Source organism: Triticum urartu, chromosome 3 (genome assembly GCF_003073215.2).
Source record: "Triticum urartu cultivar G1812 chromosome 3, Tu2.1, whole genome shotgun sequence".
Lineage (NCBI taxonomy): Eukaryota > Viridiplantae > Streptophyta > Magnoliopsida > Poales > Poaceae > Triticum > Triticum urartu.
In genome coordinates, this window is record NC_053024.1 from 294,238,441 (window position 1) to 294,266,164 (window position 27,724).

Consider the following 27,724-nt stretch of genomic DNA (forward strand, 5'->3'; position numbering starts at 1 on the left):
CACATGATGCAAGGAAGTTGCTTTTGTTTAGTACTAAAATTGCCTCAACTAGAACCAAAATTGCTTAAAAAAATTCATCGAAACATACACATATGAGATCTAGTTTTGAAGATCTCGTCGCGAGAAACCTAATGGCGAAAACGAATTTTCATTCTGACACTCGGTTCAAAAGTTATACTTTTTTTTAAAAAAGACGAAATAATGTGAGATGACATCAACATATGCATGCAGGTAATCCTTAGTGATCATCCACCATCTGACAACGGCAGGTACATCGCAAGGAGGAAGGAGGCCGTTTTTTTAGCAGTTTTATCATTTAGCAGGTGCGTAGTCATCGGACAACTCGCGTGTGCGCTCGGCTCCGCCGGATAGCGCAGCTGCGAGTTTAAGTTTTTGGGATGATTATATTTTTATTATTGGAGAACAATGTATAGTGGTCCGCACCTGGCTTGCCGTGCGCCGGCACGAGCAGGCAGCGTGCCACGGCGCATCCCACCACGTGTAGGCAGAGTGTCCAGACCTGGCCGTCGCGACCACTCCACTGCCTGAGCCACAAAAAAGTGAAAAACTGCAAGCAAAAAAGAAAAACCTGGGCCACGTAAAAGGTTCACGGCTATACATGGTGCCCTCTCGCTCCCCGAGTTCAGTACGTACGGTGGGCTAGAAGATAATAGGCGCGAGTTTTTCCATGTTGCTCCGCCTGAAGATTACCACCGTCCAGCCTGTGGCGCTGCTTCTTGGGCATGACCATGGCGCGACAGCATCCCCGCGGCGTCTCGCCGGAGCCCTTCCGCAGGGCGGTGGAGCGTCCACGAGAGCAAAGAGGCTGAGGAGCGTGGCGGTGGCGATGGCGCTCAAGGAGGAGGAGCCGGAGAGCAGCCGAAGCCGCTTCGCCGGGGGCGGCCCGAGCTGGGACCCCAGGATGGAGATCGGAGTCCCATACGAGCAAAGACCGGTATGATTTAGCGTCTCGCACAAAAGAAATTAGACACTTGGGCATGCACCTAGCTTGCAGTCTGAATGAAAGATTTTGCTGCTTAATGTGGATGATTGGCTCAGGTTAACGAGTACTCCGCTCTCAAGGAGAGCACCTTGTACTCTTGGGCAGAGCTGAGTCCAGGCTCTTTCTTCATGCGCCTAGGCAGCCTGTGCCTGGTCACATTTACAGTTCTGGCGGCCCCAATCTCAGCCGCAAGTTTCAGTCCCGGAAAGGTACGCCCGTTCGTTATGGTTCTATATTTTCAGTTTAATGAGCAGCGGAAATTGTGCTAGTATGTTGTTCCTCACAGTGTTGTTTGACCAATTTCTCCATGATATGTATGTCAACGCTATGCAGGATCCACTCAAGTTCGTGCTAGCTGCTGGGATTGGGACCCTGCTCCTGGTGTCTCTTGTGGTTCTCAGGATCTACCTGGTAAGTTTGGCAAACGTCGGCCGTATTTGAGAAAACTGTGCTAGTATAACAATACGTGCTAGTGCTGTAGGGTTGGAGCTACGTGGGTGACAGGCTATTATCGGCAGTCGTGCCGTATGAAGAAACCGGGTGGTACGATGGCCAAATGTGGGTCAAGCCAGCAGAGGTATGTATCATCATACTCCCTCCATTCCTAAATATTTGTCTTTTTAAAGATTGCAATAAGTGACTATATACAAAGCAAAACGAGCGAATCTACACTCTAAAATATGTCTATATATATCCGTATGTGATAGTCCATTTAAATTTCTAAAAAGACAAATATTTAGAAACTGAGGGGTACATGCTTGCTTGTTCAGCTTAAGCACAGCCATGCAATTCAGACTGCCTTTAAACGTATAATTCCTTCCTGATGCAGGTGCTGGCTCGCGACAGGCTATTGGGATCTTACAAGGTAACTTGTAGCTTGTCTTTTCTTATCATTCCATATGCTTCTTTCTTTTGGCGGGAAAACATGTATGATCGTTGACGCTTATATAACTATAAAAATGGATTTTTCACATTTTATCTTGGTGATCGACGGATTCTTCAGGTAAAGCCGGTGATCAACCTGCTCAAACAGACACTGGTGGGCACCGGTGCGCTGCTCGTCGGGGCGGTGGCACTCTTCGCCTTCGCCGCCCCCGTCGAGGAATTCGTCCACTCCTTCAATGGAGCCCCCACTACCGCCTCCTCTAAGCCGATCATGAGGTGAGTGAGTCAACTCGATGCTGCTACCCAGCTTTCACAATAGACTGTAAGCCATTGTTGCAAGCGGAATTGACTGGGGCGTGCCTGCGTGCAGGAGAGAGGACCTGCTGAAGCTGCCTGCCGAGGTGAGGCAAGACGACGACCTCGCTGCGGCTGCTGCGGAGGCCGCCAATGGACGCCCGGTTTACTGCAGGGACCGCTACTACCGGGCGCTCGCCGGCGGTCAGTACTGCACCTCGGACGACCTGCTCAACTGATGATAGCAAATAGTAATAGTACATACGTATTCTGGTATATGCAGTTTGCCACATTGATATAATAAGCACAAGTTAAGCAAATGTATCTTATCGGAATGAAATTTTGGGAAGAACGATGTTGTTGATTCTGTAATAGATTGCTTCATGATAACAGCTCACTGGCTGCCCCATTGTAAACTTAAAGCATCTTCCCCTAAAACTGAACATTTTAGACCACCTCCTACAAATTAACACAAAATTGGAAAAGCTAATGTAGAAATTAACCTAGTTGTAGTCTAAGGTCACCAAAGTTTAGAGTCCTAGATAGTTTTCTCACCAAGTTTGTTTAAATATGTTTAGGAAAGTGATCGTGTGAGAGTTGTAAACCGTATCCTACTCCGGTGGTTGTACCGCATACGGGGTTGCATCGTGTTGGTTGCCAAGTCGGCAACGCGTTGGACGTGGCAATGTATGCTGCTCGTAAGGGTAGTAGTAAGTTAGTATTGTGCATACGTACTACCTCCGTAATGCATAATATTACATAATATTATAGATTAGTATTTTAGATGCATTTTGGGCGCTGCTACGCCCGCATGCTCACTCGTTATTTCTCGTAACAAACACTTTGTTGCAGAAACAAGTCAGCCTTGACCCGACCCCGACTGAGCTGCGCCCTGTGTGGCGCCGCCGCCAACCCACCGCGAAATCAGCCCGCCGCCGGCGCGTAGGAGCTACTTTAGGTCTGAAATCTTCTCTCCAATTTCCTCCAACAAGAGCTTTGTTGCGAAACTTTCTCATCTCTAATTTCTTGCAATAAGAGCTTTGTTGCGAAAAGTCATTTTTTATAATTTTCTGCAACAAGTCCCTTGTTGCAAAAACTCTTATTTTCTATTTTTTTGCAATAAGACTCTTGTTGCAAAAACTAAAAAGACATCTCATGCCGTGCCTAATTTTCTGTAACAAGACCCTTGCTACAAAAATTGCAACAAAATCTCTAGTCGTGTCGCGCAGTCTTCGTTGTCGCCGTTCCGCAACAACGTTGTTGTTGCAGAAACTTGGAGTGTGCGTGAACGTAAAGTGTTGTGATGTGGCTATGTCTAGTGTTGGTGGTGCCAGGACGGTGCTCGCCTAGAAATGCAGGGGGAATGGGAGGGGGTCTCCATCCATACCTGCTGGAGTCGACGTCGGCCACCGCCGAACCCGTCGCTGTCGCCGCTGCGTTGGATATGCCCAGTCGCCGAACGCCCCCGCCCCTGCCCCCGCCGCCCTCCTAAAGCCAGAAGCATCGCCCTCTCAGAGACAAGAGTCAATGGAGGCCAGTGGCACGAATGCTTATCCGAAACAATAGCTCTATTTCAGAAAACGAACGCGTGTGACAAGGAAAGCGGGGCCGTTCTCATCTGTCTGATCAACAGGCGATCCAACGGACACGGCGCCGGCAGATGCGCGTGCGACATCGGTCGGCTGAAGGTAAGCTTTTCCCATTTCAGATAACCTTACTTTTTTTCATGTAAGACAGATATAGTAGTACTCGATCGGTTGGTGTGTACAACGGCCGAGCATTCTCTGTTCCCTAGCCTAGCTCCGCTCCCATATCGCCGGCGGCCACTCCGGCCACCGTCGACCACCTCCCCTCCGTCCCGGCCGCCACTTCGGCGCCGTCGCCCACCTCACCATGGCTTCTCCCACCCCCTCCCCGTCTCCGGCCGCGGGGGGCCGAACCTGCGAGTGCCGCTGGCTGGAATCCAGCCCGTGCTCGGCGGAGTCCGACCGCGTGCCATGTGTTGGGGAACATAGTAATTTCAAAAAATTTCCTACGCACACACAAGATCATGATGATGCATAGCAACGAGAGGGGAGAGTGTGATCTACGTACCCTTGTAGACCGACAGCGGAAGCGTTAGCACAACGCGGTTGATGTAGTCGTACGTCTTCACGGCCCGACCGATCAAGCACCGAAACTACGGCACCTCCGAGTTTTAGCACACGTTCAGCTCGATGACGATCCCCGGACTCCGATCCAGCAAAGTGTCGGGGAAGAGTTCCGTCAGCACGATGGCATGGTGACGATCTTGATGCACTACCGTCGCAGGGCTTCGCCTAAGCACCGCTACAATATTATCGAGGATTATGGTGGAAGGGGGCACCGCACACGGCTAAGAATATGATCATGTGGATCAACTTGTGTTTCTACGGGTGCCCCCTGCCCCCGTATATAAAGGAGCAAGGGGAGGAGGCCAGCCGGCCCCTATGGCGCGCCAAGGAGGAGTCCTCCTCCTAGTAGGAGTAGGACTCCTACTAGGAGGGGGAAAGAAGTGGGGAGGGAGAAGGAAAGGGGGGCGCCGCCCCCCCTCTCCTAGTCCAATTCGGACCAGGGGGGGAGGAGGCACGCGGCCCACCCTGGATGCCCCTCTCTCTCTCCACTAAGGCCCATATGGCCCATTACTTCTCCCGGGGGGGTTCCGGTAACCCTCCGGCTCTCCGGTTTTCTCCGAAATCACCCGGAACACTTCCGGTGTCCGAATATAGCCGTCCAATATATCAATCTTTATGTCTCGACCATTTCGAGACTCCTCGTTATGTCCATGATCACATCCGGGACTCCGAACTAACTTCGGTACATCAAAACTCATAAACTCATAATATAACTGTCATCGAAACCTTAAGCGTGCGGACCCTAGGGTTCGAGAACAATGTAGACATGACCGAGACACGTCTCCGGTCAATAACCAATAGCGGAACCTGGATGCTCATATTGGCTCCTACATATTCTACGAAGATCTTTATTGGTCAGACCGCATAACAACATACGTTGTTCCCTTTGTCATCGGTATGTTACTTGCCCGAGATTCGATCGTCGGTATCTCAATACCTAGTTCAATCTCGTTACCGGCAAGTCTCTTTACTCGTTTCGTAATACATCATCTCGCAACTAACTCATTAGTTGTAATGCTTGCAAGGCTTATGTGATGTGCATTACCGAGAGGGCCCAGGGATACCTCTCCGACAATCGAAGTGACAAATCCTAATCTCGAAATACGCCAACTCAACATTCACCTTTGGAGACACCTGTAGAGCTCCTTTATAATCACCCAGTTACGTTGTGACGTTTGGTAGCACACAAAGTGTTCCTCCGGTAAACGGGAGTTGCATAATCTCATAGTCATAGGAACATGTATAAGTCATGAAGAAAGCAATAGCAACATACTAAACGATCGGGTGCTAAGATAATGGAATGGGTCATGTCAATCACATCATTCTCCTAATGATGTGATCCCATTAATCAAATGACAACACATGTCTATGGTTAGGAAACATAACCATCTTCGATTAACGAGCTAGTCAAGTAGAGGCATACTAGTGACGTTTGGTTTGTCTATGTATTCACACAAGTATTATGTTTCCGGATAATACAATTCTAGCATGAATAATAAACATTTATCATGATATAAGGAAATAAAATAATAACATTATTATTGCCTCTAGGGCATATTTCCTTCAGTCTCCCACTTGCACTAGAGTCAATAATCTAGATTACACAGTAATGATTCTAACACCCATGGAGCTTTGGTGTTGATCATGTTTTGCTCGTGGAAGAGGCTTAGTCAACGAGTCTGCTACATTCAGATCCGTATGTATCTTGCAAATCTCTATGTCTCCCACCTGGACTAGATCCCGGATGGAATTGAAGCGTCTCTTGATGTGCTTGGTTCTCTTGTGAAATCTGGATTCCTTTGCCAAGGCAATTGCACCAGTATTGTCACAAAAGATTTTCATTGGACCCGATGCACTAGGTATGACACCTAGATCGGATATGAACTCCTTCATCCAGAATCCTTCGTTTGCTGCTTCCGAAGCAGCTATGTACTCCGCTTCACATGTAGATCCCACCACAACGCTTTGTTTAGAACTGCACCAACTAACAGCTCCACCGTTTAATGTAAACACGTATCCGGTTTGCGATTTAGAATCGTCCGGATCAGTGTCAAAGCTTGCATAACGTAACCATTTACGATGAGCTCTTGGTCACCTCCATATATGAGAAGCATATCCTTAGTCCTTTTCAGGTATTTCAGGATGTTCTTGACCACTGTCTAGTGATCCACTCCTGGATTACTTTGGTACCTCCCTGCTAGACTTATAGTAAGACACACATCAGGTCTGGTACACAGCATTGCATACATGATAGAGCCTATGGCTGAAGCATAGGGAACATCTTTCATTTTCTCTCTATCTTCTGCATTGGTCGGACTTTGAGTCTTACTCAATTTCACACCTTGTAACACAGGCAAGAATCCTTTCTTTGCTTGATCCATTTTGAACTTTTTCAAAACTTTGTCAAGGTATGTGCTTTGTGAAAGTCCAATTAAGCGTCTCGATCTGTCTCTATAGATCTTGATGCCCAATATGTAGGCAGCTTCACCGAGGTCTTTCATTGAAAAAACTTTTATTCAAGTATCCTTTTATGCTATCCAGAAATTCTATATCATTTCCGATTAGTAATATGTCATCTACATATAATATCAGAAATGCTACAGAGCTCCCACTCACTTTCTTGTAAATACAAGCTTCTCCAAAAGTCTGTATAAAACCAAATGCTTTGATCACACTATCAAAGCGTTCATTCCAACTCCGAGAGGCTTGCACCAGTCCATAAATGGATCGCTGGAGCTTGCACACTTTGTTAGCTCCCTTTGGATCGACAAAACCTTCCGGCTGCATCATATACAACTCTTCTTGTAGAAATCCATTCAGGAATGCAGTTTTGACATCCATTTGCCAAATTTCATAATCATAAAATGTGGCAATTGCTAACATGATTCGGACAGACTTAAGCATCGCTACGGGTGAGAAGGTCTCATCATAGTCAATCCCTTGAACTTGCCGAAAACCTTTTGCGACAAGTCGAGCTTTGTAGACAGTAACATTACTGCCAGCGTCAGTCTTCTTCTTGAAGATCCATTTATTCTCAATCGCTTGCCGATCATTGGGCAAGTCAACCAAAGTCCATACTTTGTCCTCATACATGGATCCCATCTCAGATTTCATGGCTTCAAGCCATTTTGCGGAATTTGGGCTCACCATCGCTTCTTCATAGTTCGTAGGTTCATCATGATCTAGTAGCATGACTTCTAGAACAGGATTACCGTACCACTCTGGCGCGGATCTTACTCTGGTTGATCTACGAGGTTCAGTAGTATCTTGTTCTGAAGTTTCATGATCATTATCATTAGCTTCCTCACTAATTGGTGTAGGTGTCACAGAAACTGGTTTCTGTGATGTACTACTTTCCAATAAGGGAGCAGGTACAGTTACCTCGTCAAGTTCTACTTTCCTCCCACTCACTTCTTTCGAGAGAAACTCCTTCTCTAGAAAGTTTCCGAATTTAGCAACAAAAGTCTTGCCTTCGGATCTGTGATAGAAGGTGTATCCAATAGTTTCCTTTGGATATCCTATGAAGACACATTTCTCCGATTTGGGTTCGAGCTTATCAGGTTGAAGCTTTTTCACATAAGCATCGCAGCCCCAAACTTTCAGAAACGACAACTTTGGTTTCTTGCCAAACCACAGTTCATAAGGCGTCATCTCAACGGATTTTGATGGTGCCCTATTTAACATGAATGCGGCCGTCTCTAGAGCATATCCCCAAAACGATAGCGGTAAATCAGTAAGAGACATCATAGATCACACCATATCTAGTATAGTACGATTACGACGTTCGGACACACCATTACGCTGTGGTGTTCCGGGTGGCGTGAGTTGCGAAACTATTCCACATTGTTTCAAATGTACACCAAACTCGTAACTCAAATATTCTCCTCCACGATCAGATCGTAGGAATTTTATTTTCTTGCTACGATGATTTTCAACTTCACTCTGAAATTCTTTGAACTTTTCAGACGTTTCAGACTTATGTTTCATTAAATAGATATACCCATATCTGCTTAAGTCATCTTTGAAGGTGAGAAAATAACGATATCCGCCACGAGCCTCAACATTCATCGGACCACATACATCTGTATGTATGATTTCCAACAAATCTGTTCCTCTCTCCATAGTACCAGAGAATGGTGTTTTTGTCATCTTACCCATAAGGCACGGTTCGCAAGTACCAAGTGATTCATAATCAAGTGGTTCCAAAAGCCCATCAGTATGGAGTTTCTTCATGCGCTTTACACCGATATGACCCAAACGGCAGTGCCACAAATAAGTTGCACTATCATTATCAACTCTGCATATTTTGCCTTCAACATTATGAATATGTGTGTCACTACTATCGAGATTTAATAAGAATAGACCACTCTTTAAGGGTGCATGACCATAAAAGATATTACTCATATAAATAGAACAACCATTATTCTCTGATTTAAATGAATAACCGTCTCGCATCAAACAAGATCCAGATATAATGTTCATGCTTAACGTTGGCACCAAATAACAATTATTTAGGTGTAATACTAATCCCGAAGGTAGATGTAGAGGTAGCGTGCCGACTGCGATCACATCGACTTTGGAACCATTTCCCACGCGCATCGTCACCTCGTCCTTAGCCAATCTTCGCTTAATCCGTAGTCCCTGTTTCGAGTTGCAAATATTAGCAATAGAACCAGTATCAAATACCCAGGTGCTACTGCGAGCATTAGTAAGGTACACATCAATATCATGTATATCACATATACCTTTGTTCACCTTGCCATCCTTCTTATCCGCCAAATACTTGGGGCAGTTCCGCTTCCAGTGACCAGTCTGCTTGCAGTAGAAGCACTTAGTTTCAGGCTTAGGTCCAGGTTTGGGTTTCTTCTCTTGAGTAGCAACTTGCTTGCTGTTCTTTTTGAAGTTTCCCTTCTTCTTCCATTTGCCCTTTTTCTTGAAACTAGTGGTCTTGTTGATCATCAACACTTGATGCTCCTTCTTGATTTCTACCTCCGCAGCTTTCAGCATTGCGAAGAGCTCGGGAATAGTCTTATTCATCCCTTGCATATTGTAGTTCATCACGAAGCTCTTGTAGCTTGGTGGCAGTGATTGGAGAATTATGTCAATGACGCAATCATCTGGAAGATTAACTCCCAATTGAATCAAGTGATTATTATACCCAGACATTTTGAGTATATGTTCACTGATAGAACTGTTCTCCTCCATCTTGCAGCTATAGAACTTATTGGAGACTTCATATCTCTCAATCCGGGCATTTGCATGAAATATTAACTTCAACTCCTGGAACATCTCATATGCTCCATGACGTTCAAAACGTCGTTGAAGTCCCGATTCTAAGCCGTAAAGCATGGCACACTGAACTATCGAGTAGTCATCAGCTTTGCTCTGCCAGACGTTCATAACATCTGGTGTTGCTCCAGCAGCAGGCCTGGCACCCAGCGGTGCTTCCAGGACGTAATTCTTCTGTGCAGCAATGAGGATAATCCTCAAGTTACGGACCCAGTCCGTGTAATTGCTACCATCATCTTTCAACTTTGCTTTCTCAAGGAATGCATTAAAATTCAACGGAACAACAGCACATGCCATCTATCTACAATCAAACATAAATAAGCAAGATACTATCAGGTACTAAGTTCATGATAAATTTAGGTTCAATTAATCACATTACTAAGGAACTCCCACTTAGATAGACATCCCTCTAATCCTCTAAGTGATTACGTGATCCAAATCAACTAAACCATGTCCGATCATCACGTGAGATGGAGTAGTTTCATTGGTGAACATCGCTATGTTGATCATATCTACTATATGATTCACGCTCGACATTTCGGTCTCTGTGTTCCAAGGCCATATCTGTATATGCTTGGCTCGTCAAGTATAACCTGAGTATTCTACGTGTGCAACTGTTTTGCATCCGTTGTATTTGAACGTAGAGCCTATCACACCCGATCATCACGTGGTGTCTCAGCACGAAGAACTTTCACAATGGTGCATACTCAGGGAGAACACTTCTTGATAATTAGTGAGAGATCATCTTAAAATGCTACCGTCAATCAAAGCAAGATAAGATGCATAAAAGATAAACATCACATGCAATCAATATAAGTGATATGATATGGCCATCATCATCTTGTGCTTGTGATCTCCATCTTCGAAGCACCGTCGTGATCACCATCGTCATCGGCGCGACACCTTGATCACCATCGTAGCATCATTGTCGTCTCGCCAATCTTATGCTTCCACGACTATCGCTACCGCTTAGTGATAAAGTAAAGCATTACAGCGCAATTGCATTGCATACAATAAAGCGACAACCATATGGCTCCTGCCAGTTGCCGATAACTTGGTTACAAAACATGATCATCTCATACAATAAAATTTAGCATCATGTCTTGACCATATCACATCACAACATGCCCTGCAAAAACAAGTTAGACATCCTCTACTTTGTTGTTGCAAGTTTTACGTGGCTGCTACGGGCTTAAGCAAGAACCAATCTTACCTATGCATCAAAACCACAACGATAGTTTGTCAAGTTGGTGCTGTTTTAACCTTCGCAAGGACCGGGCGTAGCCACACTCGGTTCAACTAAAGTTGGAGAAACTGTCACCCGCTAGCCACCTTTGTGCAAAGCACGTCGGGAGAACCAGTCTCGCGTAAGCGTACGCGTAATGTCGGTCCGGGCCGCTTCGTCCAACAATACCGCCGAACCAAAGTATGACATGCTGGTAAGCAGTATGACTTATATCGCCCACAACTCACTTGTGTTCTACTCGTGCATATAACATCAACACATAAAACCTAGGCTCGGATGCCACTGTTGGGGAACGTAGTAATTTCAAAAAAAATTCCTACGCACACGCAAGATCATGGTGATGCATAGCAACGAGAGGGGAGAGTGTGATCTACGTACCCTTGTAGACCGACAGCGGAAGCGTTAGCACAACACGGTTGATGTAGTCGTACGTCTTCACGGCCCGACCGATCAAGCACCGAAACTACGGCACCTCCGAGTTTTAGCACACGTTCAGCTCGATGACGATCCCCGGACTCCGATCTAGCAAAGTGTCGGGGAAGAGTTCCGTCAGCACGACGGCGTGGTGACGATCTTGATGCACTACCGTCGCAGGGCTTCGCCTAAGCACCGCTACAATATTATCAAGGATTATGGTGGAAGGGGGCACCGCACACGGCTAAGAATATGATCACGTGGATCTACTTGTGTTTCTAGGGGTGCCCCCTGCCCCCGTATATAAAGGAGCAAGGGGAGGAGGCCGGCCGGCCCCTATGGCGCGCCAAGGAGGAGTCCTCCTCCTAGTAGGAGTAGGACTCCTACTAGGAGGGGGAAAGAAGTGGGGAGGGAGAAGGAAAGGGGGGCGCCGCCCCCCTCTCTCATAGTCCAATTCGGACCAGGGGGGAGGAGGCGCGCGGCCCACCCTTGCTGCCCCTCTCTCTCTCCACTAAGGCCCATATGGCCCATTACTTCTCCCGGGGGGGTTCCGGTAACCCTCCGGCTCTCCGGTTTTCTCCGAAATCACCCGGAACACTTTCGGTGTCCAAATATAGCCGTCCAATATATCAATCTTTATGTCTTGACCATTTCGAGACTCCTCGTTATGTCCGTGATCACATCCGGGACTCCGAACTAACTTCGGTACATAAAAACTCATAAACTCATAATATAACTGTCATTGAAACCTTAAGCGTGCGGACCCTAGGGTTCGAGAACAATGTAGACATGACCGAGACACGTCTCCGGTGAATAACCAATAGCGGAACCTGGATGCTCATATTGGCTCCTACATATTCTATGAAGATCTTTATCGGTCAGACCGCATAACAACATACGTTGTTCCTTTTGTCATCGGTATGTTACTTGCCCGAGATTCGATCGTCGGTATCTCAATACCTAGTTCAATCTCGTTACCGGCAAGTCTCTTTACTCGTTTCGTAATACATCATCTCGCAACTAACTCATTAGTTGTAATGCTTGCAAGGCTTATGTGATGTGCATTACCGAGAGGGCCCAGAGATACCTCTCCGACAATCGGAGTGACAAATCCTAATCTCGAAATACGCCAACCCAACATTCACCTTTGGAGACACCTGTAGAGCTCCTTTATAATCACCCAGTTACGTTGTGACGTTTGGTAGCACACAAAGTGTTCCTCCGGTAAACGGGATAGTTGCATAATCTCATAGTCATAGGAACATGTATAAGTCATGAAGAAAGCAATAGCAACATACTAAACGATCGGGTGCTAAGCTAATGGAATGGGTCATGTCAATCACATCATTCTCCTAATGATGTGATCCCATTAATCAAATGACAACACATGTCTATGGTTAGGAAACATAACCATCTTCGATTAACGAGCTAGTCAAGTAGAGGCATACTAGTGACGTTTGGTTTGTCTATGTATTCACACATGTATTATGTTTCCGGATAATACAATTCTAGAATGAATAATAACCATTTATCATGATATAAGGAAATAAAATAATAACATTATTATTGCCTCTAGGGCATATTTCCTTCACCATGGTCCTACCATCTCGCCCTCTGTTCGTCGCCGGGGGCCCTAGCTCCACAGGTCCCCTCCTCCCATCATGCTCCCCAGCCCTCACCGCCCGCCGTGCGCCTCGCCCCCCGTTACGAGGTGCACCGGGTCGTGCACGAGGCCAAGGCCAGGCCTGCATATGGCGGTGGCTGGGAGGTCGCCGAGGGCCGGCATCGCCCGCGCCCCCACGGCATGCATCGCCGCAGGCGGGACAACCGCGCCAGCCACACTCGCAGCTTGCCGTCTTCTCCGCACCCTTGGGAGTGCCCACACTGCCTTGGCACCGGTCACCCTCGCTCTGAGTGCCGGAAGGATGCGTGCTGTCGACGTTGCCGCTTCTTCGGTCACATTGCGAGGTTCTGCATCGCCCCGCGCCCGTCTTCCCTGAGCGTCACGCTCGCGGCTAAGCATACGCGTCCATCATCCCCGCAATCCGTTGGCTCCTCGGCTTCGAGCTTAGCGGGCCCATCCCCACCCACGTCCTCCGGGCCCGGGATGAGCCTACCTCGACATCCATCGCCACCATCACCACCTCCTCTGCCGCGGTCACCCCTTCGCCACCTGCTTCGGCTACTCCCTTGCCCCCCGTTTCCGCGGGCACCTATGCGCAGGCCACGCCCCTGGCGTTGTCGGGCCACCCCACCCTATGGCCGACTGGAGTCGTCTGTTACCTGTCGTGGTCTGCACGCTTGGATGCGGCCGGCTGGAGCCGTCTGCTACCTGCCGTGGTTTGCACGCTTGGATGCGGCCGATCATGCCATGGACCTCGCCTTGGTGGCCATCGTCGCCGGGAACCGCTCCGGCATCTCCGCCACTGATGTCACGCGAGAGCTGAGCGGGCGCTTCCTGCTCGGGCCTGTGGACTTCTCCGTCCACCATCGCCGCGAGACGAGTTCCTCATCCGGTTTCGGGATGCCGCCGACCACGCCCGTGTCGCTGCAAGACCGGTTCGTGCTGCCAGGTTTCGGCTGATTCTGAATCCATGGAGCCATCTAGCCGGGGCCAGGCCTGTCTCACTTTGCATCTCCGTCGACATCGAGATCACCGGCATTCCGGACCATGGCTGGGACATCTCCTCCGCCGTGCAGCCGCTCGCCCCCTTTTGCCTCGTCGACCGGCTGGTTCCTGCGACATTGGACGGTAGCGACATGTCTGTCTTCCGGCTGTCCGCTTGGACCACCAACCCCGACATGATCCCTCGTACGTCCGAGCTCCTGCTTGCCGAGCCTGATGACCTCGCCGACGCGAACCCCCACCTGGTCGACCGCTTTGCTGTCTCGATGCTGCGTTTTCCAGAATCCATCCATGTGCGGCACACCAACGACTTCTGCTTCCCCGTCGCGCCCCCTCCGCCTCTGTCGGCAAGGAAGGATGGTGATGGCAGTCGCGCACCCTCACCAGCCCTCCCGGAGGCTTGGCCTAGCCGGCACGACTTCCCGCCACCCGTCGTCCTTGTGGCTCCTCCAGCCAGGGCTCGGCCCGACAGCATCAGGGTCGGCGTGCTGGACCGCCACCATATCGTGGTTGGCAAGGCATCCTGGGACCCCATCCCGCCATTGGCAGCGTCAACCGTGGGCCCCTAGTTCGTCAAAGGTTGTCGGGTCTATCTGCTGACCTGGGCGCCACTACAGGCCAAATCCCTGATGCACCCCCAGTTCAAACGCAGGCTGCGACCACCCTGGCCATCTGCGGCCCACCAGCTGTCAATCCCATCTCACCCTCTAACCGCGCAGCGAGCCCCATACCTCATTCCTTGTGCCTAACTGCCTCGGATCCTTTGGTATTACGGCTGCTTATAAAAGGGAAACAACCATCCTCATATGTGCATGCCTTCTCCCTCCTCTAGCCATTGCTTTCCCCATCTACACAGCTTCAGCACCCATTCTATTCTCCCTCAAGAACTCCTCCCCATCTTTTTCCTTAATCCGCTCATGGCCAGGTCTGGCACCGGAGGCAAGTGGGAGGCCTCAACCATCACCAACAAAGATATCAAGGATCTGAAGCGCGATGGCTACCTTCTGTCCGCCATCGTTCACCGGGCCCCAGGAGAGGGCTAGGTCATCCCCACACCGTGACCTAGCGAGAGGGTGGTGTTCGTCCGCCACTTTATCCGGGGACTGGTCTTCCCGCTCCACCCCTTCGTCTGAGGGCTGATGTTCTTTTATGGGCTAGATTTTCATGATCTAGATCGAACTCTATTCTCCACATCTCGGCCTTCATCATCGTTTGCATGGACTTTCTTCGGATCCATCTGCACTTTGGCTTATGGCTGAAGGTTTTCAATGTCAAGCCAAAGATCATTGACGGCCAACAAGCGGACTGCAGGGGGGCATGGTCAGCAAGCTCACTCGCGTTGAGTGGTCGGAGGGTACGTTCATAGATATTGTCCAAGTTTGGTAGAAGGAGTGGTTCTACATTACAGAATCCCGCGACGCAGCCTGGGCAGCAGCCCCCGAATTTAGATCCGAACCGCCCTCGAGGCTCACCTCATGGACCAAAAAGAGCCTTGATTGGGGATTACCCGAAGAGGTGGAGCTACTTCAGAAGCGCATCGTCAGCATAAAAAATGTGGGCACCAAGCTGACCAACATGATCCAAGTGATGCTCTGCCGGCGCCTCCTCCCTTGCTAGCAAAGGGTTGGCCCAATGTGGGCGTATAAGTCCGAAGACCCCGTCACCGTGCACCACTTCCACGTCACCACCCATGACAAGTTGTGGAAGATGCTTTTCAAACCTTAGAAGGATTGGCTAGACGAATAGGAGGATATCGACCTTGATGCCGAACACCCCCTAAGAAGGTAATAATGCTCTCCTAATTTCATGTTTAGGTATTAGTTTTCCCAATAAGGGATCTGACTCCTTCTTCCCCTTCCTCGTAGGGCTGGCTCGATAAAGCCATGCTGATGAACAGCCCGACCCCGTAGCCCGAAGACCCCAGGCCGGCCCTGTTAGAGGAAATGCTGATCGTGGCGCCATACTAGATGCCAGAAAGAAAAGAAAAAAAAGGAAGAAGAGCGAGATGGGGGAGATCAGAGAAGGTCTCCGCTCACGGGCACACCCAGGCTCTATGTCTGGGGAAACTCAAGCTCCCTCTGACCCCGACGGGGAACAGGAGGAGGACGAGGAGGAGAGAAGCTCCTCTCATGCAATCAAGAGGGTGACGTCCGAAGATGCCGAGGAGGAACAACCTGCTCGTGTCCCAAAGATGCAGCGCAGGCCCAAGTTGGCCCGACTCGATGATAGCTCAGATTCCGACAAGGAATCCGCAAAGTCCAAAGAGGTTCCCAAGAGGAACCCCAGGGTCAAGCCCCCTACGAAAAGGTACGGATCTGTACACTCCAAGGTACTCATTTTATTTTGTCTATTGTTAACATGTTGTGTGTACTTCGTGTTATAGCCCATCGCGTGACCTCCCTAACGACCAAGTCTTGGAGGGAAATTCTCCACCAGCCAAACTGGCGGGGAGCGGAACCGCGTCGCTCTCTACACCTCCCCCGATTACTGGAGAGACCGGGGAGGTGCTATCCCGAAGGACTCCTCCCGGTCCAAACACGAGGGGGTGGAGGTGACAAAGTTATGGCCGAGGTCAACACCTCGGTCACCAAAGACAAAGAGGAGGGATCCCTTCTGGGAAACAAGGAGGAGGAGTTCGGTCAACCCAAGCCCTCCCAAAAGACGTTTCTGGAGCCCCCAAGGCCCTCGGAGGCGTCAATTTTGCCCTCCACCGAAGGAGGAGATAGGGCCCCGCCGCCAGCGCCGAACACCGGTGATCGAGTTTTGGCTGGTTGGATGGAAGCGATGGAGGAGGCCTTGCAGCTCTTCCATCATTGCGGAGCACCGCGTCTTAATGGGCGTGGTTCTGCAAAGTATTCAGTCCATTAACAACGGACTGAAGGAAGCCTTCAGTGACCTCCTGACGGGCTTCGAGGTAAGCCTTGTAATGTTCTTTTCATAAAGCGTATTTTTGAACAAAGTTATACACTCCTTGTATATAGCAGCCCCGAGACTTTGTTAGGGTTGAAAACCCCGGCGGATGATCGAAAAACTATTAAATCAGGAGTCTAAACTATGTGAGTTTTGTTTGTTATTGTAGGCCTCATCTCTGGTGGCGGCTGCTAATGCCGCGACCCTGGATGAGATGAATCAGAAGCTTAAGAGCTCTGATGAGGAGCTCGACCTCGTCAACAGACGGTTTGATGAGGCGCAAGGTTAGCCTGGTCGAGACTTTAGATTTATCTTGTTGGTCAAAATATTCAGGATGATCCCTGCTACTTCTTGACCTTGCGTTGGTTTTTCCCTTGAAGAGGAAAGGGTGATGCAAAACAATAGAGATAACTATTTCCCTTAGTTAAGAACCAAGGTATCAATCCAGTAGGAGAAGAACGCACAAATCACCAATACCTGCAAAAACAATCAAACACTTGCACCCAACGCGATAAAGGGGTTGTCAATCCCTTCACGGTCACTTGCAAAGGTGAGATCTGATAGAGATAGATAAATAAAACTAAACAAAAGGTAAAATATTTTTGGGGTTTTTTTGGTTTATAGATCTAAAAATAAAATATTGCAAAATAGTAGATCAAAAACTAATATGATGGAAAATAGACCCGGCGGCCATAGGTTTCACTAGAGGCTTCTCTCATGAAGGAAAATAATACGGTGGGTGAACAAATTATTGTCGAGCAATTGATAGAAAAGCGCAAAGTTATGACGATATCCAAGGCAATGATTATGTAATATAGGATTCACATCCATGTCAAGTAGACCGACTCCTGCCTGCATCTACTACTATTACTCCACACATCGACCGACTCCTTCCTGCATCTAGAGTATTAAGTTCATGAAGAACAGAGTAACGCTTTAAGTAAGATGACATGATGTAGAGAAATAAATTCAAGCAATATGATGTAAACCCCATCTTTTTATCCTCGATGGCAACATTACAATACGTGCCTCACTACCTGTCGTGGAATTGTCACGCCAAATGTCCTAACGAAAGGACTTAGTCGTAGGGCCATTGCAACTAGGAAGCTTAAAGGGGTTAATCGGGACAAAGGACACGAGATGTTTATACTGGTTCGGCCCCTTACGGTGAAGGTAATAGCAATTTTCTGACCAATTTTGATCCAGAATAATAGCAATAGCTTGGGAAACTTGTTTGTCTCAACACTTAGCCAATTCTGTTTCTGGCTTCCTTCGAATGTCTTTAGTCATGGCGGCTTATCACGCCGGCTCACTTTTCCTTTATATGTCATTAGCCCTTACTTAAGCCGCCATTACTCATTTGTACCATCATCATTTAACTTTTACTTTCACCATTGAATTGAACCGGCACATTACTTTCATTTCAGTTTGTCCTTTGCTCATCATGCCGTTAAAAGCACCAACTGTCTGCAACTGGGTCCCTTCCACAGTTACTGAGGATACCTTGAAGGAATTTGTCACCATAGGATTTTTGCCAGAGAAAAATGTTATGTCTTATCGTGCACCTAACTCGGACGAAGAACGACCTCAGCCTAAATACGGTGAAGTTATCATTTTCACCGATCACATGAACCGGGGTTTCTCACCACCCGGCTCAAAGTTCTTCCGAGATGTTCTGCATTTTTTCAAGCTTCACCCACAAGACATTGGACCCAACTCTATATCCAATATCTGCAATTTTCATGTTCTTTGTGAGGTATATCTTCAAGAAGAACCGACCGTGGAACTCTTCAGAGAATACTTTTATCTGAACCACCAGAATGAATGCACCAACGGCCTTAGTTTGGAGCTTGGTGGAATCTCAATTCAACGCCGACAGGGCGCCGTCTTTCCCTTAATATTCTTACCAAGCCATCCCAAATATTGGAATCAGACCTGGTTCTACTGCCAAGATAAGTCACCAGCCAATGAAAAACCACTGTCGGGTTATCGCGCGGAATGTCTGGATTCCAAGTTTGTGCTCCCTGATAAGCTTACCGCTGCTGAACGCAAGAAGCTTATTCCATCTATTAGAAGGATTCAACCTTTATTGGGGAACGACTTAACTGGAGTTGACCTAACCCGTTGCTGGGTCGCATGGCGGGTCATCCCCCTAAGCCGCTGATCCAAGTTAATGTACGAGTATGGCGGAGGCCCAAATGACTCTCTGCATTATAGCTCTGTTCAATTGACTGAAGAAGACGTTGTTGCAATGTCAACCATCCTCATGAACGGAAAATATGAGGACTGCATTAAGGTTGGGTTAAACCCCTTCTGCAAACTTAACCTGGCCCTAGAGGTGAAAACCCCTGACCTCTTTCTCTTTTTGTGTTTTCCTCAGTAGTTTAAATACTTGCATGACCTTTCAACTTGTTTATTTGTTTACAGGCCAAATCTGACTTCTGGAAGGCCAAGTATGATCATGAAGCTGCCAAGAAGGCTAGAGCCGCTGCCATAGCCGCCCGGAGAACGACCCAGAAGCCCAAGAAGAAGAAGACTGCATCTGACTTATTCCACCTGGATGATGCTTCTGAATCGGAAGTAGCCCTTGACTCCCTTGGCCAGTTTTTTAACTATCTTATTGACACTGACTATTGCCAGGACGACACGGGGGCCAGCCAGGCCGTGGAAGAAGAGGTAACTATTTCCTCCGACTCAGCCCCTTTGCCAAGACAGAAACTTCGACTGGTAACCCGGAAAGTAAGGTTTTCGCACCCTTTGGCTTATCTGGGCCCTCATTTTCTTTTGAAAAAGCAGCAACATGAGAGCCGCCGTCAGGCCCGGACTAATGACGATGATGAACCACCTTCTGATTTACAATAAACTCCTCGAAAACGCCAGAATGAGGTTTCTTTCATCTTTGTCTTTTGCTTCCATTAATGGATCTATTCCCTTGCATCACTAACTTTATTTTACCTTTGCAGGAGGTTTCTCGCTCTTCTGGCGACTCGTCGCAAACTCAATTTCCGGCTTTCAAGACTGCCCCTGGGTAGGAACAATCATCTTTCTTCTGCATCTTTTAAAAACTGCATTATTACACTAGCTGTCTCATAAAATCTTTCTTAGAGGTCAAGCCAAATCCAAGAAGGCCAAGGTGATTAAGCCGACAGAAGACCCGAAAGTTCCTGCAACTGAGCCGGCCATGCCAACTCCCTCTCAAACTGAAGCACCAGAAGACCCGGCTATTCATACTCAATTGGACCCTCCTGAGTTGCCAGCCGATGATGCCACCCTTAATCCGACCATTACTGAACCATCTAGCTCATCTAACCCGCCAACAACTTCTGATACTGACGTTTTGATTACCGGTAGCCGGTTTGTTGAACCGGGGACCCCCACTATATTAGCGCGACATACTGCTAAGAAAGAGGCTTTAGAGAAGCAGAAAGTGCGGTTTGATATCTCCCATTACGTTCACCTCAATGTCAATGATGTACTGTCCGGCTATCTCAGTCATGTGCACTCCAGCCGTGACTCGGAAATCGAGATGGTCAAACAATTAAAACTAAAATATGTGGTATGTTCTCCGGTTTACTTATACTCTGCCAGCCCCAAGTCTTTAGATGATGAACTTGAATGATCTGTAGACTTTATGATATAAGTTGATACTTTGCCTCTAGGTTTTTCGAAAGTCCAATAGAGTAGCGTAAACTTCACCTATAGTCCCCAAGGGCCAGCTCAATTTATCATAAATGAACCGGTACTTAATTGCATAACTGTCTTTTACTAGTCCCAATAAGTATTGTGATCCAACTCAATCTTGAAAAACTTTCTGAATATCATGCATTAGCCCCCAAGTGCCAAGCGTTGTTACTTTGTAAAACCCTTGGGACTTGAAACATATAAAAGTCATAAAAAATTGCTTTGGCAGACATTAGCCCCCAAGTGTCAAGTGGTATTGTGGTGCAAAGTACTTGAGACTTGAACCCTTATAACTTTTAGTTTAAGTCTTGACACACCTGTGAATGTTTTGTAGAACGCCCTATCTGAATTGGGCTCTCAATTGACGGATGCCAAGACCTGACTGGCGGAGTAGGAGACAGAGATAAAGACCACTGACTCTAAACTCCAATTGAGCCTCTCTGAATCTGAGAAATTGAAGACCAGCTTAGCTGCAAAAAAGAAATCCCGAGACGAAGAAAAGACGCTGCTGATACAACACGCTGAGACAGCTGAGGCGGCTCTTGTGGAGGCTACAACAGAGCTCACTGGTTTAAAAAACCGGGTGTCTCAAATGGTCTCCGCCATCTTCGATGAGTTATTTGCATAAGTCCCTTATACTCTATTTGTACCAAGAATGTAAACCGCCTGCTTAACTTTTGTTAAAATACTTACAGGTCCATGGAGTAACAACCTGAGCCAGGATAGTGTGACAAAGCTGAAGGCGGTTTATACCTTGGTGGAACAACTTTATACGGGAGCTCAACGGGCGCTTGCTGCTATCTCTCCTGCCAACCAAGGACCCAACCGCCTAAGTGATGTTTTGAAGAAGTTATCGATCTTACCCGCCAGTTTTCAAGAGGTCAAACGATCTTGTGCCAGAGCCGGAGCCCTGACTGCCCTGAGCCGCTCCAAAGCTTGGGTGCCGGATTTAGACCCGGTGGACGTGGCTAAGGGGTACCCTACCGTGAAGCAAGACGGGACTCCATTTGAGCAAGATGACTTTATTACCTGCGTAAGGGGAGTTCATCCTAAAGCTACCATTCTTGGAGAGGAGACCAACATCGAGAAATATCAGCCGGGTTTTGATATGGAGAATAAGAAGATGGCGACTCCCTCTTATAAAGTGACAGATCTTACCGCCGGTTTGTCAACACACTTTTGCCCCGGAAATTGACCCGGCCGGCCTAATTGATAATGAGGCCGAGTTCATTGCTTTGAACGGCTTTGACTGGTCCAATCCCAGCTTCCAACCAGTGGAGGGAGGTGAGCCGGCCAGGGGGGAGTCATAACCATCTGAACAATCCAGCTTTTAGCTTAAGACCTACTTAGGAGAGAAAAACAGTCTAACCTTTTGGGCTCTCAATGCCTTGTAATAGGTTAGTTTGAAAACTGCATATTTTGCCTATGCCATTGTGCATATGACTCTTTACCCATGATGTCAATATATGCATTACATCCGTGGTTACATCTGTAATGTTTTAACTCTGTTCCTGAAAAAGATGAAAAAATTGTCCTGGCGGTTTAGCACCGAATGGGTCAAAAACACCTGATATATGACTATGAAATTATCATAGTGGAAAAAACAGAACCGGATTAGGATAAACAAGGCTGAAAAAACCTTTGATTAACGAACAAACACAGAGAAACTTGTTCATGAATGACACTATCATACTTGTGTTCTTTGAACCTGGACTGCCGGTTTACATGACCCGGATGATGAGGTTGATAACCCAATCTTTTGTAGAAGTTAATACTTCCATATGTCTAATGACTGTTATGCCTTGGCAACTCATTGTCAAATAACCGAGCCGGTTTAATTTGAAACCATACTGACAGTTAAATTTGAGATGATAAAAAACAATAAGACAAAACACTAGGCTTTAGACAATGTAAATCAAAATATTTAAATAAAACCGGAGGCTTCTGATTCGAATACGATCAGTAAACTGGACCAAAGGGGTTAAGCTAATGTTCGAATACGATCATATAGCCCCCAGTGGCTTTGGCGTTGCGCCGATCAAGAGGGTACCGACAGCTATGTTCTCTTTGGTTCGAATACGACCAATGTTTGAACAGGAAGCCCCCAAATGAGCTTGAGACGTTTTTAATGACCCTGATTCAAATACGATTCAAGTCGGACCCAAAAGGGGTTAAGCTATGATTCAGATATGATTAAGAAGCCCCCTAGTGAGTTTGGCTTTGACTGATCAAGAGGGTTACGACAGCTATGTTCTCTTTGGTTCGAATACGACCTATGTTTGAACAGGAAGCCCCCAAGTGACCATGAGGTTTACAGCTAGATTCGAATACGATCATGAGCCGGACAAAAAGGGTTAAGCTAGATTCGGATACGATCAGCCCCCTTTTGGTCATTTTGAATAATGAAAATAATAAAGATATACGATCATTGAAAAGGAAAAGGACAGAGCTCCTGATTTATTACTTATGATAATATATACAACGTCAAAGTATGTACTTGACGAGAGCCGGTGGCTTAAGTATAGTACGGCCAAAGCTGAGCAATGTTCCACGGCCGGCGGGTCTCCTCCTCCGACTTACGTGAGTCTTTGTGCTCTCGAACGTCAATGAGGTAATATGACCCGTTGTTTAAGTTCTTGCTGACCACAAAGGGTCCTTCCCAAGGCGGGGATAGTTTGTGTGCGTCAGACAGATCCTGGATGAGCCGGAGCACCAGGTCACCTTCTTGAAAGGTCCTCGACTTAACCCGGTGGCTATGATAACGGTGCAGGTCCTGTTGATAAATTGATGATTGAGCCGCCGCCAAATGTCTCTCCTAATCTAACAAATCAAGTGCATCCTGTCGGGCTTGTTCATTATCAGCTTCAACATAAGCCGCCACGTGAGGTGAGTCATGACGGATGTCACTAGGCAGCACTACTTCTGCTCCATAAACCATGAAGAAAGGTGTATAACATGTAGACTTGTTAGGAGTGGTATTGATACTCCACAGCACCAAGGGTAATTCCTCTACACAACAACCCGGCGTCTGTTGTAAGGGATCCATAAGCCGGGGCTTGAGACCTTTTAAGATTTCTTGATTTTCTCTCTCAGCTTGACCATTAGATTGGGGGTGAGCTGCTGAAGAAACATCAAGATGGATATGCTCACGTTGACAAAACTCCTCCATAACACCTTGGGACAAATTAGTGCCATTGTCAGTTATAATGCTGTGTGGAAAACCAAAGCGAAAAATCACCTTTTTCATGAACTGAACTGTCGTGGCTGCATCACACTTGCTCACTGGCTCTGCCTCAACCCATTTTGTCAATTTGTCAACTGCCACCAAACGATGTGTCTTTTTATCTTTGGACCTTTTGAAAGGTCCAACCATGTCAAGCCCCCAGACTGCAAACGGCCAAGTGATTGGAATCATCTGCAACTCTTGAGCCGACACATGCGCTCCTCATGCAAATTTTTGACATCCATCACACCTACTGACCAGCTCCTCTGCATCAGCGTGAGCCGTTAGCCAGTAAAAACCATGACGAAAAGCTTTGGCCACAAGAGACTTTGACCCGGCGTGATGACCACAATCCCCTTCATGGATCTCACGAAGAATTTCTTGACCTTCTTCAGGAGAAACACAACGTTGAAACGCTCCAGTGACGCTGCGATGATACAACTCACCGTCAGAAATTGTCATTGACTTGGACCACCGGGTTATCTGTCGGGCCAGGGTCTCGTCCTCTGGCAACTCAGCCCGGGTCATGTAAGCCAAGAACGGTACTGTCCAATCTGGAATGACATGAAGAGTCGCCACCAACTGTGCCTCCGGGTCAGGAATGGCCAAATCTTCCTCTGCAGGCAACTTAACAGACGGGTTATGTAAAACATCCAAAAGGTGTTAGGTGGCACCGGCTTACGCTGAGATCCCAACCAGCTTAAGGCATCGGCCGCTTCGTTCTTTCTACGGTCCATGTGTTCCACTTGATAACCTTTAAAATGCCCCGCAATAGCGTCGACCTCGCGGCGATAAGCCGCCATGAGAGGATCCTTGGAATCCCACTTGCCTGACACCTGCTGAGCCACCAAATCTAAGTCGCCAAGGCACTGTACCCGGCTCAAACTCATCTCTTTAGCCATTCAAAGACCATGGAGCAAGGCTTCATATTCTGCTGCGTTGTTAGTACAAGGAGACATCAATCGCAACACATAACAAAACTTGTCACCTCGAGGAGAAGTTAAAACAACTCCAGCCCCCGAGCCTTCCAATTGTCTGGACCCATCAAAATGAACCGTCCAATATGTGTTGTCTGGTTTCTCCTCTGGCATCTGCAACTTTGTCCAGTCATTAATGAAGTCAACCAGCGCTTGAGATTTGATTGCAGTACGTTGTACATACTTCAAATCATGAGACCCAAGTTCAATAGCCCACTTGGCGACTCGTCCTGTGGCTTCTCTATTTTGTATAATGTCCCCTAGAGGAGCAGAGCTAACCACAATGATTGGGTGACCCTGAAAGTAATGCTTGAGCTTCCGGCTTGCCATGAACACCCCATAAACAAGCTTTTGCCAATGCGGATATCTTTGTTTAGATTCAATGAGCACCTCACTGACGTAGTAAACCGGTCGTTGGACCGGATGTTCCTTGCCAGCCTCCTTGCGCTCCACAACAATGGCCACACTTACAGCACATGAGTTAGCAGCCACATACAACAACAGCGGCTCTTTCTCAACCGGAGCAGCAAGAATCAGCGGCTCAGCGAGCTGTTTCTTCAGATTCTCAAAAGCAGAGTTAGAAGTGTCACTCCAAACAAAGTCATCCGCCTTCTTCATCATTTGATACAAAGGCATCGCCTTCTCCCCTAATCGGCTTATGAACCGGCTTAAGGCTGTGACGCGACCCGTTAACCGCCGAACATCATTGATGCATGCCGGTTTAGCCAGAGATGTAATTGCCTTAATTTTCTCCGGGTTAGCCTCAATACCTCTGTTAGACACCAAAAAACCCAAGAGTTTGCCAGCTGGGACTCCAAAAACACACTTGGCCGGGTTAAGCATCATCTTGTAGACCCGGAGGTTATCAAAGGTCTCCTTCAGATCAGTTACCAAGGTTTCCTTTTCTCTGGATTTCACCACTATATCATCCACATAAGCATGAACATTCCGCCCAATCTGATTGTGAAGGCAATTCTGCACACATCGTTGATAAGTCGCCTGGGCACTTTTAAGCCCAAAAGGCATAGACACATAGCAGAAGGCTCCAAATAGAGTGATGAAAGCTATCTTCTGCTGGTCCTTAACTGCCATGTTGATATGATGATAACCCGAATAGGCATCCAAAAAACTCAAACGCTCGCAACTCGCCTATAGCATCAATGATCTGATCAATACGAGGGAGAGCAAAAGGGTCAGCCGGACAAGCCTTGTTTAAATCGGTGTAATCCACACACATACGCTAGGTGTCGTTCTTTTTGAGTACAAGCACCGGATTAGCCAACCACTCCGGGTGAAAAACTTCAACAATGAACCCAGCCGCCAAGAGCTGGGCCACCTCTTCTCCAATCGCCTTGCACCTTTCCTAGCGAAAGGACTTTGTTGTAGGGCCATTTCAACTAGGAAGCTTAATGGGGTTAATCGGGACAAAGGACACGAGAGGTTCATACTGGTTCGGCCCCTTACGGTGAAGGTAAGGCCTATTCCAGTTGATGTTGTATTGCTAGGTTTTGATGACCAGGGAGCGAATCCGCTAGCTTGCCTATTGATCTCTTGATCCTTTCCTCATTAAACCGTCAAAGAAACTGCCTGACCAGTTTAAATTTCGGATCTATATTGAGAGTGTGCTCAGCGAGTTCTCTCGGGACACCCAACATGTCAGAAGGCTTCCATGCAAAGATGTCCCGGTTCTCACGGATGAACTTGATGAGCGTGCTTTCCTATTTTGGATCTAAGTTAGTACTGACAATGAACTGTTTGGATGAGTCGCCAGGCACAAAATCAACCATCTTGGTGTCATCAGCTGATTTGAATTTCAACACCGGTTCATGCTCCGTAGTTGGCTTTTTCAAAGACGTCATGTCTGTCGGGTCAACATTATCTTTATAAAACTTTAATTCCTCTGTTGCACAAACGGACTCAGCATAAGCATCATCACCTTTTTCACATTCCAGGGCTATTTTCCGGCTTCCATGTACTATGATGGTGCCTTTATAACCCGGCATCTTGAGCGGCAGATATACATAACACGGCCGGGCCATGAACTTGGCATAGGCCGGCCGTCCAAACAGGGCATGATATGGGCTTTTGATCTTAACCACTGCAAAAGTTAACTTCTCAGCCCTAGAATCGTATTCATCCCCAAAGGCTACTTCCAGCTCAATCTTTCCAACTGGGTATGCCGACTTACTAGGTACAACACCATGAAAAATAGTGTTGGATTGTTTAAGGCTCTTGTCAGTCAACCCCATGTGATGAAACGTCTCATAATAGAGGATGTTGATGCTACTGCCTCCATCCATGAGCACCTTAGTAAACTTATATCCACCAACCTGAGGGCCACCACCAAAGCCAAGTGACCCGGATTATCAACCCGGGGAGGGTGATCCTCCCTAGTCCACACAATAGGCTATTATGACCATCTCAAATAACGTGGAACCGCCGGCTCAGCAGCGTTTACAGCCCTCTTATGAAGTTTCTGGTCCCTCTTGCACAAACTAGTGGTAAATATGTGGTATTGCCCACTGTTCAACTGTTTCGGGTTACTCTGATACCCGGACTGCTGCTGCTGTTGCTGCTGATTACCTTGGCCGGATTGCTGATTATAACCACCTTGGTTACCCGGATAGCCCTGGCCGTGAAAACCGCCTCCGCCTGAGCCGGCGCCCAGGCCATGAAAACCGCCACCGCCTGAATTGCCGCCAGGTCCGTGGTTACCATCGAACATGTTGGAATTTTTAAACGCCTTCATGATCGTACAGTCCTTCCACAGATGGGTAGCTGGCTTCTCTCGGGTCTCGTGTCTCGGACATGGTTCATTCAGTAGTTGCTCAAGAGTGGGACCTGACCCGCCGGACCGAGGAGGTGGCCTCCCCTTGCACTGTTGGTTGTTTCCCTGTGTATTGGTGTTAGCCACAAACTCGTTAGCCTTACGTTTATTACCTCCTTGATTCGCCGGGTTATGCTGGTGACCCTTGCCATTGCCGTTCTTTTTTCCCTTCCCTACCTTCTCTTCATCAGACGCG

General features: G+C 47.6%; 1 protein-coding gene across 9 annotated transcripts; it reads left to right on the top strand.

The window, feature by feature from the left end:
* Positions 1-633: 633 nt before the first annotated feature.
* Positions 634-21,987, top strand: LOC125543859 (protein CONSERVED IN THE GREEN LINEAGE AND DIATOMS 27, chloroplastic). Of its 9 annotated transcripts, none has more exons than XR_007298917.1 (14): positions 634-955; positions 1,060-1,212; positions 1,337-1,414; positions 1,485-1,580; positions 1,833-1,868; positions 2,007-2,164; positions 2,259-2,386; positions 2,761-2,869; positions 3,035-3,140; positions 19,248-19,496; positions 19,617-19,706; positions 19,784-19,848; positions 19,926-21,096; positions 21,197-21,987. XR_007298917.1 is itself a non-coding variant. In XM_048707353.1 (8 exons), the coding sequence occupies exons 1-8, from the start codon at positions 689-691 to the stop codon at positions 3,049-3,051; spliced, it is 933 nt and encodes a 310-aa protein (XP_048563310.1). In that variant the 5' UTR covers positions 634-688; the 3' UTR covers positions 3,052-3,248. The 9 variants fall into 9 exon arrangements, 2 of the variants coding, with proteins under 2 accessions (XP_048563310.1, XP_048563309.1); XR_007298912.1 differs by lacking the exon at positions 2,761-2,869 and adding an exon at positions 18,248-19,158; XR_007298913.1 differs by lacking the exon at positions 2,761-2,869 and having other exon boundaries at positions 19,926-20,376; positions 20,836-21,096.
* The last annotated feature ends 5,737 nt before the right edge of the window (positions 21,988-27,724 follow it).